Source organism: Pituophis catenifer, unplaced genomic scaffold (assembly GCF_029215685.1).
Source record: "Pituophis catenifer annectens isolate HBS135680 unplaced genomic scaffold, rPitCat1.0.hap2 SCAF_2, whole genome shotgun sequence".
NCBI classification, from domain to species: domain Eukaryota; kingdom Metazoa; phylum Chordata; class Lepidosauria; order Squamata; family Colubridae; genus Pituophis; species Pituophis catenifer.
The window spans coordinates 190,231,574-190,251,064 of record NW_027256882.1 but is presented as its reverse complement, the minus strand read 5'-3'; the positions used below and the strand labels follow the sequence as shown (position 1 = coordinate 190,251,064).

At 39.5% G+C, this 19,491-nt stretch overlaps 2 protein-coding genes across 4 annotated transcripts in view; one reads left to right on the top strand and one right to left on the bottom strand.

Annotated features, from left to right (window-relative positions):
* SIDT1 (SID1 transmembrane family member 1) overlaps positions 1–6,258 on the top strand; it is a 74,149-nt gene extending 67,891 nt beyond the window's left edge. For both annotated transcript variants that reach the window (XM_070935318.1, XM_070935319.1), the window contains 2 exons: positions 664–777; positions 6,050–6,258. In XM_070935318.1, coding sequence (XP_070791419.1) covers positions 664–777; positions 6,050–6,112 — 177 coding nt within the window. In that variant the 3' untranslated portion in view covers positions 6,113–6,258. The remainder of the gene's footprint in view (positions 1–663; positions 778–6,049) is intronic.
* Positions 6,259–9,516: 3,258 nt separating this feature from the next.
* Positions 9,517–19,491, bottom strand: part of USF3 (upstream transcription factor family member 3) — a 28,044-nt gene continuing 18,069 nt past the window's right edge. The window contains exons 5-6 of one of the 2 annotated variants that reach the window (XM_070935317.1): positions 18,988–19,084; positions 9,517–10,052 (exon numbers count right to left, since the gene is read on the bottom strand). In XM_070935317.1, coding sequence (XP_070791418.1) covers positions 9,997–10,052; positions 18,988–19,084 — 153 coding nt within the window. In that variant the 3' untranslated portion in view covers positions 9,517–9,996. Of the gene's footprint in view, positions 10,053–11,052; positions 17,521–18,987; positions 19,085–19,491 lie in introns of those variants that run through there. The other variant, XM_070935316.1, reaches the window with a different exon arrangement.

Sequence of the window (19,491 nt, the reverse complement as noted above, 5' to 3'; positions counted from 1 at the left end):
CTATAGAATATTAATATAAAATTAGTGTGATCCTTTAACTTATTGTTGAGTCTAAGTCATATAGAAATACATTATTCCATTTTTCTCCTTCCCTTTTTTATAATATAAATACATTTCAAAAATTTATAAAGAACACATTTCTTGAAACCATTCTTTAACATCAAAAATGTAAATTTCTACCTATATAAGGACCATTCTATTTGCCTGAATTCCAAGTTTGGTAAAGCCAGAGCACCTCATTAAAAAAGCAAAACTGTATTTTTGGTGTGTAATTCAGTTTCATCAATTACTTATAAAAACCTTTTTATTAATGTTGCTGAAGAAAATTATTTGACATTTTAGCATTTGAACATCATGGACATTATATAGTTGGTACTATCATTTTAATTATATTTGATATTTATTACATAGCTACTTATATTAAATGCCTTCTAAAATCTTAGAGCAGTTTACATAGGAAGCCTTAATAGATTCACTCATCCGTTTTGTCCTTTTCACCACTCGTTTCCTTCTTAGATTGGAGTAGTGAGTTTGCTTAATGTGCTTTTCATAGTTAGGTAGAGAAGAACATTTAATGACTGAGAGATAAGGCTAGATCAGACATAAGGTTACATTTTCTGTTGGGGAACATCTAGAATTCACTGATTTTATCATTTACTCCAGGAAACTCCAGCACAGTCTCGTGAAAAAAACCGACCATGTATCCTTCTGGGATTCTTTGATGATCATGATATCTGGCACTTCCTCTCAGCTGCTGCCTTGTTCTTTTCATTCTTGGTGAGATTTTTCTTAGTAACAAAATAACGTCCTAAAGTAAATCATGTTAGGTATATTTCTAGCCCTATCGAACAGTATAACATTGTATAGTTTGGGGTATTTCCTTTCTTGCAATGAAAATGGTTTGTCATCCATAATGATAATAGATGCTAGCCCTAAATAAATCCTTGCTTATCAACCACTCATTAAGTGACCATTTGAAATTCCAATGGTACTGAAAAGTGAGATTTACAACTGATCCTTGAAGTTGCAGTTGTTGCAGCATTCTTGCAGTCATGTGATCACAATTTGGGCACTTGGAAAACAGGACGTATTTACAGTGGTTGCAGTATCCCACAGTCACATGGTCACCATTTGCAACCCTCATATCTGGCTTCCAAGAAGCAAGTCAATGGGGAAGCAAGCAGGAGATTGCAAGTCACACTCAAAATATTGTGTTTAATGATCTGCTTGGAGATCATTGACAAACTGCCATTGTAAGTCAAGTGCAATCACGTGATTACATCATTTAGCAACAGGGTGCCCAATGGTGCTACCTTCTTTGCTGGAATGTGCTTCGCTCAATGGATCATGAGGGCATTTTATTTTAACTACTGTGTTTCCCTGAAAATAAGAGCTAACAAGAAAATAAACCTGATTTTTAGCGTGCTCCTAATATAAGCCTTACCCAAAAATAAGCCCCAGTTAAGGTCATCATCAGCATGGTAGTGGGGTGTGGGTGGGTGTGGCCAGCACTGAAGGCAGCAGCGTGGGGGCCAATGATGTCTGGCAGAAACTGCAGCCCGCGCAGCGCAGGTGAATTGATTACCTATCCAAGCAGCAGGCGAAGTCAGAGGTGGGGAGGCACATGATTCAGACATACCACATGGGCCGCGGGAAAGCTGCGTGTTAGTGGGACGGAGTGGGCAGGCAGCCACGGGAGGCTTGTCTTTGTGTGGTGGCACTGGCAGCAGATGGAGGCAGAGGCACGGGGGGGGGGGGAAGGCAGGCAATCTGGACCTACCGTGTGGGCTGTGAAAAAGCCAAGTCAGTGAGCTGGAGTGGCCGAGCGGCTGTCTTTGCATCTCTTAGCTTGCCTGCAGCTTGGGCGCCAGGATTGGCTGCCTGTTGTGACCCAGGCCCAAGTAGGTAGTAATCGAAGCAAACAGGGTTTTTTTTTTTTTTTAATTTGATTTATATGCCGCCCTTCTCCGGAGACTCAGGGCGGCTTACAATGCGCTAAGCAAACCAAAACAGACAGACTTTATTAGAACAGCTGAGAATTAACTCATTCTCAGCGTAGTCCAAACTAAATTAAAACAAATTCTTCATAACACAAATTCTTCAGTGTAATCACCAACCTTGGTATAATTAGGCAAACTGCCAAAGGCTCTCTTGGCAAAAGTTCAAAAGCAGAAGACGCCGACAAGAGATAAGTGCAGCAAGACAATGTTGTTTTCTGACAAAGAGCCCAAGAGCTGTTGCTGATCTTTTAAGCCTTACGGGACGGGTCAATCATCTCTTGGCCCTACTCCTGAGTCGTCCTCTTTGCTTTAGCTGCTCTTGCCTTCTGGCAGCTCTTCTCATATGTGCACTAGGAACAGGCTCCTCCTGTTCCTCTGCGTCTCTACTGTCAGCCTCTGGAGGCTCCAGAGTCCACACATCACTCCCCGATGGCCCTGGCCCCATCTCTGCCTCCGATGCAGAGCCCTCATCTGGACCTTCCCCAGCCTCCAGGACTGGCCCATGTTCTTCCTCAGCCTCATCACTGTCTGACTCCACTGCCAGCTCTGCAGGCTGCTGTTGAACCACAACACTGCCTTCCCCCCGTATCTCTGCCTCCATCTGCTGCTGGTGCCACCACATGAAGACAAACCTCCCATGGCCCACGTGGTGTGTCTGGTTCACATTCCTTTCCCCCCCACCCGCGTCTCTGCCTCTGACTGCTCCTTGGACAGATAATCAACTCACCTGCTCTGCGTGGGTTGCACAACCCCTGAATGAGCTGACTAAGGGGCCAGTGGGCTGCAGCTACTGCCAAACACTGTTGACCCCTGCACACTCACCACCTCTTGTCTGCATGCTAGGGGTGGGGCACCCAAATGGGCTGATCACCCTGATACCATGTTTCCCCCAAAATAAGCCCTTTTGGGGCAAAAGAAAATAGATAAGATTTGATCTTATTTTCAGGGAAACATGGTATATGTCCATTCAAGCTTAATCCAAGCTTAATGGGATCACTTAAGGGAACAGCTTATCAGACGTATTCATATTAGGGTCAGAATCAAGTCCCAGTTATTTTTAAAATACAGTGAGCCAGGTTTTACAAACTCAGAAGGGGTTAACTCTCCATTCTGGCCTTGTCATAGAAACAAGTATTTAGAGCATTCTAAAGAAGTGAGTTTACAATTTTAAGAAAGGGCTCGTATTCCTTTTTTAATTATCTTTATTAAATTGGAAAGGGAAGAACCAATATTTTATGTGGTAGTACCTGGAACTGTTTTAAATAGTTAGATGTTACCCTTAAATGTGTTTTAGATAATTTTTGTGAATATTATGTATGTTGTGATGTTTTATTATTTGTTTGCACAGTGCTTAAGTATTAATTCTGGGCTAAATTAAAATACTACTACAACTGCTAGAAAAAAAAGATGTTTTGCTGGTGGGAAGATGGTTTTCTTTTAAAAAATAATTTGAATGAAAAAAACCCTCTGCAGACCTATCTTTTAAAAATAACTATTTGAGTCATACATAGACAACTTCCTGTTATATTTCACTTAAACCCATGTTAAGAACGAAGGGCATGGGGAAATAACCCCCAACAAAAATTGTCAAAATAGAAAAAAAAAATATTACAAAACCTCAGTAGCTGGATTAACAGCTAGGACAGCTGAATACCCTAATCTGACGGAAATAGTTCATTTAGCTCTTGATAACATGTACCAGGATGGAAACAATTGCCCAAAGATGTACTCAAACTCCCCCATCCAAATAAGTCTCCAACACACAGTGTATTTATCCATTCAGCCTCTTTCTTGGGCTAGCATGGCTGTCTTGCCAAAAATGTGTCCCTTCTACTACTGTTAATTTTAGAAGCTAGAGGATGCTTTTGATGATTTGAAAAGATCCCATCTCTCTAGACAACACTTCTCACTCCTATTTAGCCAGCTTGCTTTTTGTTGTTGCTGTTGTTATTCTTGGCTTGGAGAAACTGCCACATGAGAAAATCTGAACACAGTATAAATAATTTTCCCTTTTCACCAGTTGGACCAGATTGTATCTCAGATACAAGAAGTAACATGGGTGTCCACCAGGGAAGGGAAAAGACAAAATATTATTGCACTTATCACATTAATTACTATGACTGACTTGCTTGCATTAGACATCAGAATGCAAGTACTCTAATTTTATTTATTTATATATTAAATTTGGAGACCACCCATCTTCTTCACAGAGCACCTCTGGGCAGTGTACAATACAAAACATAAAGGTTATTATGGTATTTGCATTGTATCACTACACATGATTCTTGGCCCTATCAGTTTGCTGTACATAGTGACATCTTCTTTTATTGCGAAGGTTGTTGAGAGTGTGGTGGCGCGACAGCTTCCCCAGTACCTGGATGAAGCTGTCTATTTAGATCCGCTCCAGTCCGGTTTCAGACCTGGGTACAGCATGGAAACGGCATTGGTCGCGTTGGTGGATGATCTCTGGAGGGCTCAGGGTAGGGGTTATTCCTCTATCCTGGTCCTGTTAGATCTCTCAGTGGCTTTTGATACCATCGACCATGGTATCATGTTGCGCCGGCTGGAGGCTCTGGGAGTGGGGGGCACCGTCTTGCGGTGGTTCTCCTCCTATCTCTCCGACCGGTCGCAATCTGTGTTGACAGGGGGGCAGCGGTTGACCCTGAGGCGCCTTGTTTGTGGGTGTCACAAGGGTCGGTCCTCTCACCCCTCCTGTTCAACATTTATGTGAAGCTGCTGGGCAAGATCATTCGTGGTTTTGGGGTAGAGTTCCATCAGTACGCTGATGATACTCAGCTGTACATCTCCACCCCAGACCATCCCAATGATGCCTTGGAAGTGATATCCCAGTGCCTGGAGGCTGTGCAGGTCTGGATGGGGAGAAACAGGCTTCGACTCAACCCTTCCAAGACCGAGTGGCTGTGGCTGCCAGCGTCCTGGTATAGCCAGCTGGTGCCATCGCTGGTTATTGGTGGCGAATCATTGGCCCCCACGGAAAGGGCCCGCAACTTGGGCGTCCTCCTGGACGCACGGCTGTCTTTAGAAGAGCATATGATGGCCGTGGCCAGGGGGGCTTTCTATCAAGTTCGCCTGATACGCCAGTTGTGCCCCTTTCTGGATCAGGACTCTCTACGCACGGTCACTCAAGCACTCGTCACCTCTTGTCTGGACTATTGTAATGCTCTCTACATGAGGCTCCCCTTGGGGTGTACCCGGAGGCTCCAACTGGTGCAGAATGCGGCCGCGCGGGGGATTATGGGAGCGACGGGGCGCTCCTATGTGACTCCTCTCCTGCGCAAGCTGCATTGGCTTCCGGTGGACTTCCAGGTGCGCTTCAAGGTGTTGGTGATCACCTTTAAAGTGCTCCATGGCTTAGGGCCAGGGTACTTACGGGACTGCCTTCTGCCACCAATTGCCTCCCACCGGCCAGTTCACTCCCACAGAGAGGGCCTCCTCAGGGTGCCGTCGGCCAGACAATGTTGGCTGGCGACCCCCAGGGGGAGAGCCTTCTCTGTGGTGGCACCCACCCTCTAGAACAATCTACCCCCAGAGATACAAGTGATCCCAGACCTCCGGACTTTTCGTCGGGCCCTTAAAACCTATTTTTTTCAGTTTGCCGGGCTGTCCTGATTTTATGGTTGGTTTTAAAATTGATATTGATTTTAATTGAAATGTTTTAAATTATGGGCCAAATTTTATTTAATTATTTTAAATCTATTTTAACTTTTGTGTATGAATGTTTTATATTTGGCTGTTCACCGCCCTGAGTCCAAAAGGAGAAGGGGGGTATAGAAATCTGAAAAAAATAAAATAAATAAATAAATAAATAAAATAAATAAATCTTACAGTATAGTATTTGTATCACCAAATCCTGAAAGAAGGATTATGTGCAGTGGGAAAAGCAACTATTATTCCAATTTCTAGGAGTAACATGTCAGAACTATCCTGATTACAAAACCGATAAGACATTTCTGCTTATTCTTCCATTTTGTACCAAGAAAAAAACCATACAAATCTCTTGACATGCCTATGATACTTTCTTGCTCTAGGGCCTGCTGACCCTGGACGATGACTTGGATTCTGTGCCAAGGAACAAGATTCCTGTCTTTTGAGCTACAGGATAAGAACAGTGTTTCATGCTTCTCAGTGAAATTTGCTATGTGGAGCAGTCAGAATGGAGCACCAAGTACACATTGGAAAAAACCTTATTGGAAACAATTCCCATATAGAAAAAAACTGCAAAAATCATGTCCTCAACATCAGCTGGATCAGATCTATAGTATAATAATGCATTATATTGAGACTAATCAAGCTGGGGTGTTCATAAGGCTCTCTGAGGCCATTCTTCACTTTCTTATAATGGGGTTTATTCCCAGCATTGTAGTTTCTGAGTTTGTAATTTACCAAATGCACATTGAATCATTGCCCTTTTGGCTACAGTGGAACCTTGGTATTAAATTGCTTTGAAACTCATTGAATTTGTTATTCAATGCATTTTGACACATTTTTTGTCGCAGTACTCATGTTTGTTTGGTACTTGATGCACAAGCTAGAACTTCTTGGGGTCAGTTGCTTTGTGACTCACTATATTATTCCTTATGGGAGAAATTTGTTTGGTACTCATTGTGTTTGGTACTCATCATGCCTCCCGGAACCAATTAAGGATGAGTATGAAGGTTCCACTGTACTTCTGTTCTGTTGCTTGATTAGTCAGAATTATTTTATGCAATACTGAAATATGGCAGAGATCCTTACGTGAAGCATTTTGCAACTGTTGCATTTACTACATAAAATGATAGTAACTCATTCTTTTTGTACTGGAAGACACATTGGAGAATAACACCATCCCTTTTTATCCTATAGTATACTTTAGACAATGTGAATAGTGCAACCCGCCTCCTTTTCTTTGTACAAAACAGACTTTCCTTGCTCAGCTGGAAGGTGCTTTTCCTCTCCATGAGACTGTCATATGCATTATATTATTTCTTTTAATTTATGTTTGTTCTCAGACAGGTAATCCAGATGCAGTATTACAATGCTACTTACTCTTGCTAGTCATCTATCACTATTGCTAGTAGCGAATTATTTTCTGATAATCTACAGTCTCTTATTTGCTGTTCATTTAAACTCGTGCAAAATAACTGTTAAGTGGGTAAGACAGAAAAGATCCAATTGTCTACCCTATTGCTTAATCCCAGAATTATATTCAGGGGATGCTGTGTAGATGTTTGTGCCATGCTTTGCTAAATTTAAATTAAAGCATGTCTCAGTATTATCAACTTGAATTACTTAAAGATGTTTGTTAACCTTTAAGTATATTTAGAATTTCTCTTAATGATTGTTTGGCAGTTAATGACAGCCCAATTGTCTTATCAATTCACTTCGGTTAAAAAAAATACTAAACACTAGAATTCTGCATCTGCTTTTCTCTAGGTTAAACCTGCTGTATATTTAAAGGAAATCTAAGAACAAAGGAGACTTTTTTTCCCCATCCAGAGGTCTTTTATGCATGCCTCGGTGGTGTTTTGCATTGGATTCCAAAAGGGTGCGAGAATGTGCAGGAGTCCTAATGTAGCACTTCAGCAAAAGAATCATATCTTTTCCAATGCATGCTTTGGGCCAGTGCGCTTTTCAAACTTGACAACTTTAAAATGCCTAAACTTCAACTCCCAGAATTCCCAGTTTGCATCTTAAAGTTGCCATGTTTGAAAAACACTGTTCTGGGTCTCTTTTTGGAATCAAGCCAAAGCATTACACAATCTAAATACAATGTACTCCAAGTCACATTTTCTAAAAATGTAGCATCTCCAAATGTCTTTTCCTATCCCTAAGCAACTTGCTGATGAATAGATCTGAAAACTACCAGCAAGCTACTGTCTTTGCATAGCAGTCAAAACAATGCTCTGAACCACTATTGACAACATTCTGTGTGGTGTCCAAGAATCAGTCTGGCTATTTTGAGGTTCTCGCTATGGCTGAGCAGGTGGACAAATGAAATTGGAACAAATTAGTGGGAAACCACAGACAGAATTGCTGGACTTTTTAGTTGTTTACCTTCTTAAAAGTTACAATCTTAAACTTTGGGTATTTAAATGTAAGATAATTGGTTTTGCTTTTTGTTTTTCCTGCAGAGGAAGAATTACAAAGCACAAGCAGAACACAAAATGATAGTGCACAAACTGTACATGTTTAAAAATAAAATACTATTTTGTTTATATCTATACAGTGTTTACAATCAATATAATTTTACATTTAATAAAAATCTGAGAATTTTTTTTAAAAAATCAATGTTGCAGGTATTTACATACAAATGCATTCAACTTGTAAAAAGATGTTAAAATAAAAAAAAAATATTTACAATAATAAACCATCCGTACAAGTTTATCTTCAAGATCTTGAAAATTTCTGGGGGACCTTAAGTAGTAGATAGAATATTACAGAATGCACAACAACATACATTCTTAATTTGCTGAAAAGTGTAGCACAATCATCATATGTTTCTTAATTTCAAAACAAGAGGGAGTTTATACAAGTCTTCTATGTGCACAAGGAAACTGCCATGAAGGCCAGCAGCAAAAGAAAGGTATGACTGTAGGATATAAACCTGTAGGCTATTGTGCTGTGTGACAGCAAGTTTTCTTTATCTGTTCCCATTAAAAGAACAAGGTGTGACTACCTATACCCAACAGAAACCCTAAGGTATTATAAACATACATCCCATGTGATCTATAGCTTCCATTTTTTCAAATGAGTCAGCCATTATTGTGCCCTATAGCACCTTAGTAATAAAAGATCAATCCCTCATGCATCCAAAAATTGACATCTAATGGATTTTATAACCTTCAGAAGTCCCCAATGTTTTATGAGCTTTTTTAGCATATGAGAAGCTTCAAATCACATCAGTGTCAATAAGACAATGTGATAAGATCACAGAATTTATGAGCATACAATGGGAAATTTGTATTAAAGTTAGAATCCTGAAATAGTTTAAGATAAATTAACAAAATATTAACATTTTAATAATTTCAAAATGTTAAAGGCATTCTTTAAAGATTTCTTTATGCCATTTTTAACCGAAGGGCACTATTATCTGAAATAAAAATAATAGGATTTGCAGAGTGCATGAAATCTCATTAAAGAGCTGATGCTCTTTTGCTAAACACAATCCCTGTTAATAATCAAAACTAAGGTAATTTATCTACAATAGCAATTTTACCACTGCAGGTAATACCAAGAGCTCTATTGAAAATATATTTCCGCATGAAAATACACTTGAAAAATACTAGTAATAGTCTATACTGACATCTACCAAAAATTCTAACAAGAAATACTGATAAATGCTTAGAAAGTCGCTATTGGTTTATATGAATACATAGTGAAAGTCTGAATACTTTTGTAATCTATTGTCATAAAAATTGTTACACAAACCAAAATGCAGAATATATTCTTCAATCAAGGTTTCCTCTTTCCACAACTGTCTCAATGAAAGGGAATACAGGTTCTCCTATTAATTAAATACTCTGCCATTTACTTGCATTTTCTTTTCTTTGTGCATCAGACTCTTCCAATACATTTTCAGAAAAAAAAACATTTAATACTCAGATATCATAAAAGCACACATTATTGCATAGAAAATTTCTTCAAGAAACTGATTTCCTCTGCTGGTCAATATATTTTTGTCCAATTCACTTTCAACTGTTTCATTCTCACTACTTGTTATGCATTTAAATTGGTTAAGAAGAGTACCTGGTTTTTTTCATCCTTGGAATATGTTTACAGGAATTTGTTTTCTGTAAACAGCAGCATAGCCAACTCATAAGAGGGAAGAAAAAGAAAGTAAAACTAAACTATCTGGCCCTATTTGTATGAACTCTTTGATCTGTTAGCATGTTCTGCAGAAACTCTAACCCAATGAATCCTGGAAATACAGGGGAATACTTTTAAGAGCAAACATCTCTGGCCACTCATTGTAGGAAGACTTTCTTTCTTCCTGCTATCAAAAACAAAGTCTCTGCCTCAAATTGGGCTGCAAATTGGGCTGTTTTGCAGGACCTTATAAAAAGAAACAGAAACAAAGATTTAGCAATTTATCAGAATAATACCTTAGACAATGATGTACTGATGCCATCGTATTTTTGCCATCAACTGTGTGGAGAGACAAATAGAAACAATAGTGTTTTTAAAAAATCAAAGGGCTACACTAAAATTGTTTTGAGCCTGACAAAAATATTCCCTTCTTCCTTGACCCAGTGTTTTGGAATGCTAAATTGTGTGTGTGTGTGTGTGTGTGTGTGTGTGTGTGTGTGTGAGAGAGAGAGAGAGAGAGAGAGAGAGAGATTCATTCTCATCTTATACTATCAAGACCACCATTCCACTAAATATGTGATTCTTTTTGCCTCTCATCATAATTCCTCTGACTTGACAAAATTATGTATGTAATCAGTTTGCCTACAGATTTCTGTAACTCCTGTTCATTTTTATAGCCTCATATATCAACATTACTAATTTCTTATTATTAGAGGAAATTTAAAATAATAAATGTAAGAAAAGGGGGGAGGAAATTTCGTAAGAGGGTTTTAAACAATAACAACAAAAACCCAACTCAATACCTGAGAAAGCACACGTTAATCAGTGGCAAAAAGAATGAATTCTATATTGAGTGGGAAGAAATTACATTAATATTTCTATTCCTGTTACTAGAAATCTTGAAAATGAAGCAATTATTTCCATATGGTTTCATAGAGGTCATCAGAAACTAAGTGTGGCATTAAATTGAAATTGAAGAATTTATAACAAAAAGATGTTTTTAAATGCAATCTAAATTTCCTCCATACATCTTGTGCAAAATGTTACTTTCCAAGGATTATAAATGCAATTCTTCAGTTTGTTTTCACAGAGATGGTAACAATAGAAGGGTGAAGAGTGTCACATTATCATAGGCTGCTGAAACAGGTTAAACTTTTAACACCTAGTTTGCACTTTAGCAATCTGAGTGTTTATGTGTAAACCCAAGAATAACCTGCAAATGAAACCATTCCAGAGTGATTGTTATAAATCTTTACAAATAAATCCAAATTTATACAAGTATATATGCATTACACATATAAAAATGGGCATTCAAAAAAATTCACCCCTTCCCATTCTTTTCACACAGCTGAACTGCAGTCATGACCTAGAATATGGCTTATATTATGGGCAGGCCGATTTGATGATTGTTTCAAAGAGTCAGAACCAGATGTATTTGCTATTGAGAGCAGTGGTGAGATTGCTGATCCATCTGAAGGAAGAGCTGTAGCTATTTCCGGGAATAAAGAAGTCAAATTAAAATTGGACAAGTGTGATGAATTGGCCACATGCACTGGAGGCATATCTGTCAAAAGGGGAAAGCTTGGCTGAGCAAAACCAACTGGTCTGGGAGGTGACAAAATAGAACCAAATCGATTGTTTAAACCTCCACCATTTGGCTTCTCTGTACTTGGATTAGAAAACATTTGGTTAGAAAAATAAGGAATTGAAATATCATTAGACAGGGAGGGATGTGCAGGAGAATATGGTGGATAGAAAGACGGCAATGTATTTTGAGGATCAACTGGAATCAGGGCTGCTGTTCGGGTAGCGTTGGGTTGAGTTACTGGTGGAATAAATGAAGTGTTGGCATTTACTGGGGGATTCATTCCACTTTCTGGAATAAAAGGAAATCCAAAATTTTGAGACAAAGTGTGCTGTTCAGCAGCTGTACTGTCATGAGAGACATGTGGCCCTTCAGGCATGAATCGTACAATGCTGCCCCTTTTTTCAAGGGTAGGCTGCTGTCGTCCAAGGATCATTCCTCCACCAGTGGATAAAGGGAGTTGGGGAAGAGAAGGTTCAAACACATTCCCATGTCTCTGATTTGCAGAACGATTCCTTTCAGACTGGCGAATTTTAGAGCCACTGTTATCCTGTAAAGGATGTCTTGATCGATCAGTGGCTGAAGAATTAGTTTGACGAACAGATGGAGGAACCTGGTCAGCATTCCCACGAGAGACTGGTGCATAGTGAAGAGGACGTGTGGCTCCATGTACATTGCTAGAAGCTGAGGCATTTATGTGACCTTTTGTTCCATGGCTCTCTGTTATTCTCATGGAATTAGATTTCTGGATTGAAATATTGGGACTTGAGTTACGGCCCTGAATATCTCCAGAAGAACTTGAGAAGGGAATAGTTAAAGCATTGTTCCTACCATTAATAGTACCAAGAGACATATCACAACTTTCTCTGTTCTGATCATCACCTTCCCTCCGAATATGAATACTTTCTCTTGCTGGTGCACAATTATAATCAACATTTGAGGAACTGGCACACTGTGGATTTCTCTGATGCTCTGAAATTGGTCTTTGGTTTCCATTAGCTTGATCTCCAAGATGAGGAATAAGTAAACTTTGCATGAATCCTTGGTGGCATGTATTCTCATTGTCTCTTCGGGAAGGGAGAGGATTTCCTGTTGAAATACTTTGAACTGGTTGATAAGACAACCTCTTTTGTCTGTCTATTGATGGTCCAGCATTTTGGGCAAGTCGAAAACTCTGTGTCTGCAGACCCCTGAGAGAGTTACTTATTTCATTACTTCTTGAAGATTGCACATCAAAATTACCTGTAGGCTGTTGATTAATGGCATTCACCTTGAATGTCTGACACTCAGAAAGCCTCTGAATGTCTGGTCCAAGTGGATGATCTACAGATACACGACTTTGTGTATTATGAATTACTAATTCTTTATTCCTAGATACATCAGCATAGTTTCTCATTTCAAGATGATCTGAAACTTTGAAGTTCTGCATGGATACTCCTAGCCTGTGTTCCGAATTAGATGAAGATTTCCCAATAAGTGCCTCTGCAGAGTAACTACTAACTCTATTTCTTTCTTGCCTATGAGGGAGACAGGGAACATCTGGTCTAGAGACAATACTAGGTTGAGACACTATCTGCTGCTCCAAAGCCCTAGAGGTCAACATTCTATGCATCTGACTATGTCCCGAGACATGTTCAGAAGGAACTCCAGAACCTGGTTGTCTGCTGCCCACATCTGATGACTGCTGATGCAGAATGTCCTGACTTGGATGGCTCCGTGGGTGGCTATGAGTTCTACTCAAAGCAGAATTCTCACAATTCTTCTCAGGCTGGGAAGAAGGGTAGTGCTGCTGCAATTGTTGAATCTGGGAGTGATGGGGGTGTGGCTGGCTACTCTTTGACCGTGATTGGTCATTTCCATGATGCTTCTGCTGTAAAGTAAGTGTGGTGGGCTGAGTGGCTTGAATGAGACTTCTCTTTTTCTGCAGCTGTGCCTCTTGATGCAATATTCTTTGCTGATGGGCAATATGGGTTTGAGAGTGTCCAGAACTTTCTGCAGGAGAAATATAATGCTGAAGTTGATACAATTGATGCCTTTCTCTTAGCTGTCCAGCCTGCTGTTGCTGTGGTTTTATATATGGGTGATTAGCCTGAAGATGAGCCATACCCTGAGAGAGAGCATGTTGGATAGGCTGCAGATGTTGTCCTGCTTGATCAAGGATAGGTGGATGAGAATTACATTGAACTTCAGCTTGCCTCAAAGTAGGTGACACAAAATTGCTGGCTTGAAATAACCTGCTGTGGCCATTGGTATGTCCTTGACTACTCACTGATACTGTAAGATTAGATGAGTTGGGGGGGATCTGATTCACACGGATTTGATTTTGACTGTCTATATCATCAGCTGTTTGATTCAACAGAGCCATGTCTTCAAGCTGTAGAGGTGCTGTCTGGCAATGTTTCTGCCTCTTTGATGTAGAAAGCATGTGATCATCTTGAACAGAACGCTTGGCTGATTCTTTGCGGCTTTGTCTTTGCTGCTTTAAATGTGGTTCACATATCTGTGGACCTTGCATCGTGGTAGTCTGAAGAGCAGATAACTGTTCTGAAGGATACTCTGCCATCAACCTTGGAGAATGTCCTGGAGACTGAGTCATATATGAATTAGCAGGGACAGATGGAGTCCCAGATACAGAAACAGTTGTTTGATCTGAAGATGATGATACACCTGAGCAGCTTACTGGAGGATGTATGATACATGTTGGATGTATTAGATTATTCACACTCAAGCTGGAGGTGCTTGAGGGTTGTGGAGTTGGAATCTGCAAAGCTGTATCAGCCATTTCCAGTCTAACAGAACAACTTTTCTCTGCAGACAACTCAATGTTTATTTGCATTGAATTCTGGGTACTGAAATTGTTTGGCCCCATTTCCATTTGATTAGTGTTTTTAACTGGATGGGCTTTGAATGGTTGGTCTCTTCCTAGAGATGCTACTTTACTATCCTTGGAAATAGAGGTTCCTGACACTGTTCCTGTATTTTTTGCAAGAGTCTCCTGGTCAAAAATTGCTCTTGCAGCCAGTGCTACAATATCTGTTTGCTCTGAAAATGTGCAGGTGCTATGTGCGTTCACCAAAGTGCTGTTGGAAACATTTTCCCTACATGTATCTGGCAACATGGATGCAACAGAAAAGCCACAACTGCTACCTGAACTAGTCGACATGGGGGAGTCTACTTGCCTATTAGCAGTGATAGCTTCCTGGTCGGACGTGCAAGAATTAGATCGTGTGAGGTTTTCTTCTTCAGCATTTATCAGCAAGAGTTCTTCTTGTTTCCTTTCCAAATGATCATTTGAGCCAATATTTGATTTTGTGCTTTGGGTACAAAAACTGGGGTGCTCTACTTGGACTGAAAAGGATTTTTGTACATCTCCTACTTTATTAAACTCTGAGAACATTTTGGTTAGACCTTGTTCTTCCAATAAATCTGAGGCCTGCATTACGATGGAACAATTTTGTTCCATCCTGCAGATCTCTGAGACCTCTGTTCTGGGAACATTCTCTGTATTCGTTTCTCTATTTGTCTGAGAAATTTGAGAAATTGTCACTGAAGAATCTGAAGAAGAGGGTAGTAAAGGATTGGTGGATATACATTTGGATAGTTCTGATAACTTAGAATTTGCTGTTGAGTTGGTTTGAGATTTACATATCTGAAGAGGTGGAGAAGCATGGTCTGTGGAAATCGCAGGAACTACCTCAAATTGACCCAATAACGATGATTCAAGGGACAATGATCTAGGTACTCCAGCTGCATTCAGATCAGGTGTCAGAGTAGATTCCATGTTCTGCTCAGCTCTCAGTCTATCTTTGGGATGAGGATCAGAAGCATGTATATCATTTGGTGATATTGTACAATTTGCCTGTGGTACAGCTAAGCACTGCAAAACAACAGGCATATTTTCAAGCAATATGTCACTTCCTGAATGTTCAGATGCAGTTGTCACATTTCTATCAATTTTTTTGCATTCTTTGTCAGGATCTACTTGACATGCAAGGTTGTTGCTGGCTACTGAAGTTTTCTTAGTACCTGAATTTTTATTAGACCATTTTGAACCCAAACCAGCAGCTTTGGGAGGAGAAATGTCTAGTGAAGATGAATTACAGGTTAATCTAGAACTCTCAGCAGCTGAAGAGGAAGGTGTTGTCACTGTTAGCAAACCAGGAGATATTGGTGTGGTTTGACTACTAACAATTTTGGGGTTGGTAGACGGATTGCCAGACACTTGTTGACAGCTTTGGCCAGCCATCTGTGATATGCTTTGATTGAGGTTAGCTAAAGCACCAAATGCATTGAGGGCAATGTTGGTATTTGGATCTTCACTGGTGGTAGGCTGAATAATTTGCATAGGGGCTTGATCTGAATCTCCAGAACAGGATTTCATAGGCTTTAATGCAAACAACTGTCCATTTAAAGAAATGGTCTGTGGAAGCTTTTGGTTAGACATTGAAACAGAAAATGTTTGTGTCAGGCAAGAAGATGCTGAAGAAGAGGGCCTTGGTAAAATATGAACAAGATGTTTCCCACCAAACATATGAGGGCCAGAGGCACTTTGTATAAGATTGCCAGCATTTGTTCCATTCACAGGCATTTTAACAACTGATGGTGTTGAGAAAAAAGAGAGGGGATTTGGATTAGCAGTTTGTATTATTACAATCTGTTGGCTAACGGTCTGATTTGGGAGTTCAGCTCTCAGCACTGGAGGACAGGAATTAGCATTAGGAGGCTGGAGAATTACAATGTTCTGGTTAATAGGTGATGTATTGATAGGAGAGGTCATTGGCTGAGATACTTGAATCACTTGCATGGCTGGATTCACGGGAAGGAGACTGCTTGCCATTTGCGCTCTAGTTTGTGTCTTACTAATTAGTGGCTGAATAGGTAAAGATGGATGGGAAGGCAAGGTAACAACCAATTGGTCAACTGGGTGTTCTTCTGGAATTAGAGGGTTATTTAAACCAGCACCATTGGCCAGAATCCTGTTTGGAGTGGAAGCTATAATACTAGCACCATTAATTGGCTCATTTAAAAGCGCTGTCATTATGTTGGATGGAGTATGATTTAGAGGCTGAACAGTGCTTCCAGCTAGCTGCAATGTAGTCCAAGTGGTTTGGGTATTTCCAGCTGAAGTGATTCTCATAAGATTACCAATGCTTTTTGACTCTGGAATGCCAACACCTGAAGAACTGGGGAAAGGCCATTTCTCTACAGTAGTAGCAGGCACTATATTCAATTCTGTTACAGCCTTTGGGGCTTCTCCTTCTGGAGTTCTACCGTCTAGGCTTTTGAAGACCTTTTCTGTGGATGCCTTTCCACCAATAGATGCAACACAGGCTGGATCAGCTGCAGAAGTTACACAGCTTCCTAGAGAGCCACTTATTGAACCCACTTCTGTTGGTATATTTGCTTGTTGACAATGAAGCACATCTATACTAACACTGGAAGAAAGGCTGGGGCTTAGTACACTTGTTTTCTCAATCATCTTTAAACTCCCTTGTTTATTTTTAGATCTGGAGATGTCATTCTCATCTTGTGATGAAATCTGTTTTCCACTCTGCAGTCTTACTAGCTGCGAGGTATTCACAGAACTGGGAGCACTAGTACAGATAGACGTGCCTTGCTTGTTCTCAGAGGTAGATTGCTCAAGAGTTTTTTTGTCTGTATTTGGTAGGCCTGATACTAATGATGAAACTGAAGTTTGAATACCTGATTTGATTGCTGTTGAATAAATACTAGAAATGGTTGCAGGAGTGTTGCAAGTCCTCTGGACAGGAACAACATTAGCTGTCTGTTTCTGTAAATTATGTCCTATATTAAAAGTTATTCCTTGGACAGATGCCCCCTGGTTACTTCCACCAAATTGGCTGCCATTGGAATATACAACAATATTTTTTTGCAGTTGATCATTGGGGATAACAACAGAAATATTTGTATTTTTCAGATTTTCTTTCTTATTTTGTATCTGATCATTCGGAATTACAATAGAAACGTTTGAATTTTTAAGATTTCCTTTCCAATGGATGGTAGGATCATCATAAAGGCAAATGTCATTAGCTTTCAACAATGCTATGTAGCGCCCATTTTCTTTCTGGAGTTCATCCAATTGCTTCCGGAGTTTTTTTATTTCTTCAGCTGCAGAGAAAATTGTAAGAAGTTAAGTGCTAATTAGAAAAAAGCTGAGAAAAATTTACTTGATTAAGTGGTTGATGTCACTTGGCTGAGCCTGTCCCTGCTATTATTCAAACTGCTATGTGAAGTTGGGGTTATATTCATTCTCCTGTCTAATCCAGTGCCTCATTCCTGATTAATGTGTGAAAAAGTGCGGGTGTAGAGGCCCTCTTAAAAAGGAACAATTTCTGTTATTTTTATTATCACTATTCAAATTCATATTGGACGTTTATATTGAAGAAAATGGTTATGTAAATGCTAGAGGATAATCAATGGCAATATGCAGTAAAATCTCATAAATCCTAAAGAATAGGATCAGAAGATTCTAATAACAGAAGTTACTTATCCTATTCTTGGCATTTGGGTGAAAATATAGAACTAATACACTGGGATAAATTTTAAAAATAATTAAATTGCTGTTAATCTCAGTTATTAATTACACATTAGACTTAGATTTGCTTTCCTATTTTTAACTACAGGTAGTCCTTAACTTACAACCACAATTGAGCCCAAAATTTCTGTTGCTAAGTGAGAAATTTGTTAAGTGCCCCATTTTATGACTTGCCTTGCCACATTTGTTAAGTGAATCATTGCACTTCTTAAATTAGTAACACAGTTGTTAAGTGAATCTTGTTTCCCCATTGACTTTGCTTTTCAGAGTGTCGCAAAGGGGGATAACATCACTCTGGGACACTGCAACCGTCATAAATGTGAGTCAGTTGTCAAGCATCCAAATGTAAATCACATGACTAGGGAGATGATGCAACGGTCATAAATCACCTTTTTTTCAATACCATTGTAACTGTGAACGGTCACTAAATGAACTACTGTAAGTTGAGGACTTCCTGTATGATTTTTTTCATATAAAACCTTTTTTCAAGAAAGCAACAATCCTAGCTCATACCAAGGCAGATGTATTAAGAAGTAAAATAAGCAAATATTTTAATTAAAATATTAGTAGTAATCTATTAGTATTAGATTATTAGATCAAAGAAAATAATAACTTGAACCATAAAGATTTGGAAAATCAGTGCTGAATTTGCTGGAAAGTTTTAATAATAGTTACAAACCAAAGGAGAAGCAACAAGAAATGAACCTTTATTTTAAAACCTGTATGCAATAAAAACAAGTGTGCCAATTCTATATAATGTTGAGAATAGTAAAAGCTACATTTGCTAACTACTTTTATTAAATATAAACATAGATAGATAGTAACAGTGGAATATTTTAGAATATTTATCAGTGCTATATTACCACCTTGTAGCAACAGAGCCTCCTTCCTGAAGTGGAAATACTTTGAAATAATTCAGTCACAGAAAGACAGTGCAGTACTTCATTATGTTTGGTGGTGCTTAATAAGGCCTTCTGCAGCAGCCCCAGATAAATAAGGAAAGACTATAACATGTTACATTCATAGAATAATCTATTCACCTTGTTCATTGTTTCCTCCATTCAACAGGAGTTCATCATTTTGCTTTTTCATTTCTGTTATATATTTGTATGCTTGATCCAGAATCATGTTCTTACTCTGTAAAGGATACAGATTTTGAATTGATTTATAATGTCCAGAGGAAAAAGTAACAAAACATTAAAGCTAATAAAGCTAACACTACCATCAACCTATGCTAATATAATGTACTACCGTGTTTCCCCCAAAATAAAACAGGGTCTTATTTTCTTTTGAACCCTGAAATAAGGGCTTGGCCACCACCATGGAGCAGGAGCAGGTGCTTGAGGTCTATGGTTGGTGCCGCAGGTGGCGAAAGGGGCGGGGGGCGCAGGAGTTTGCAGGGATGTGGCTGCCTTGAGAGGGTTGGGGGGGGGGTGAGGAACCTCTGTGTGTGTGTGTGTGTGTGTGTGTGTGTGTGTGTGTGTGTGTGTGTGTGTGAAAGAGAGGGGGGACTTATTTTGGGGGGAGGGTGCATATTTAGGCCT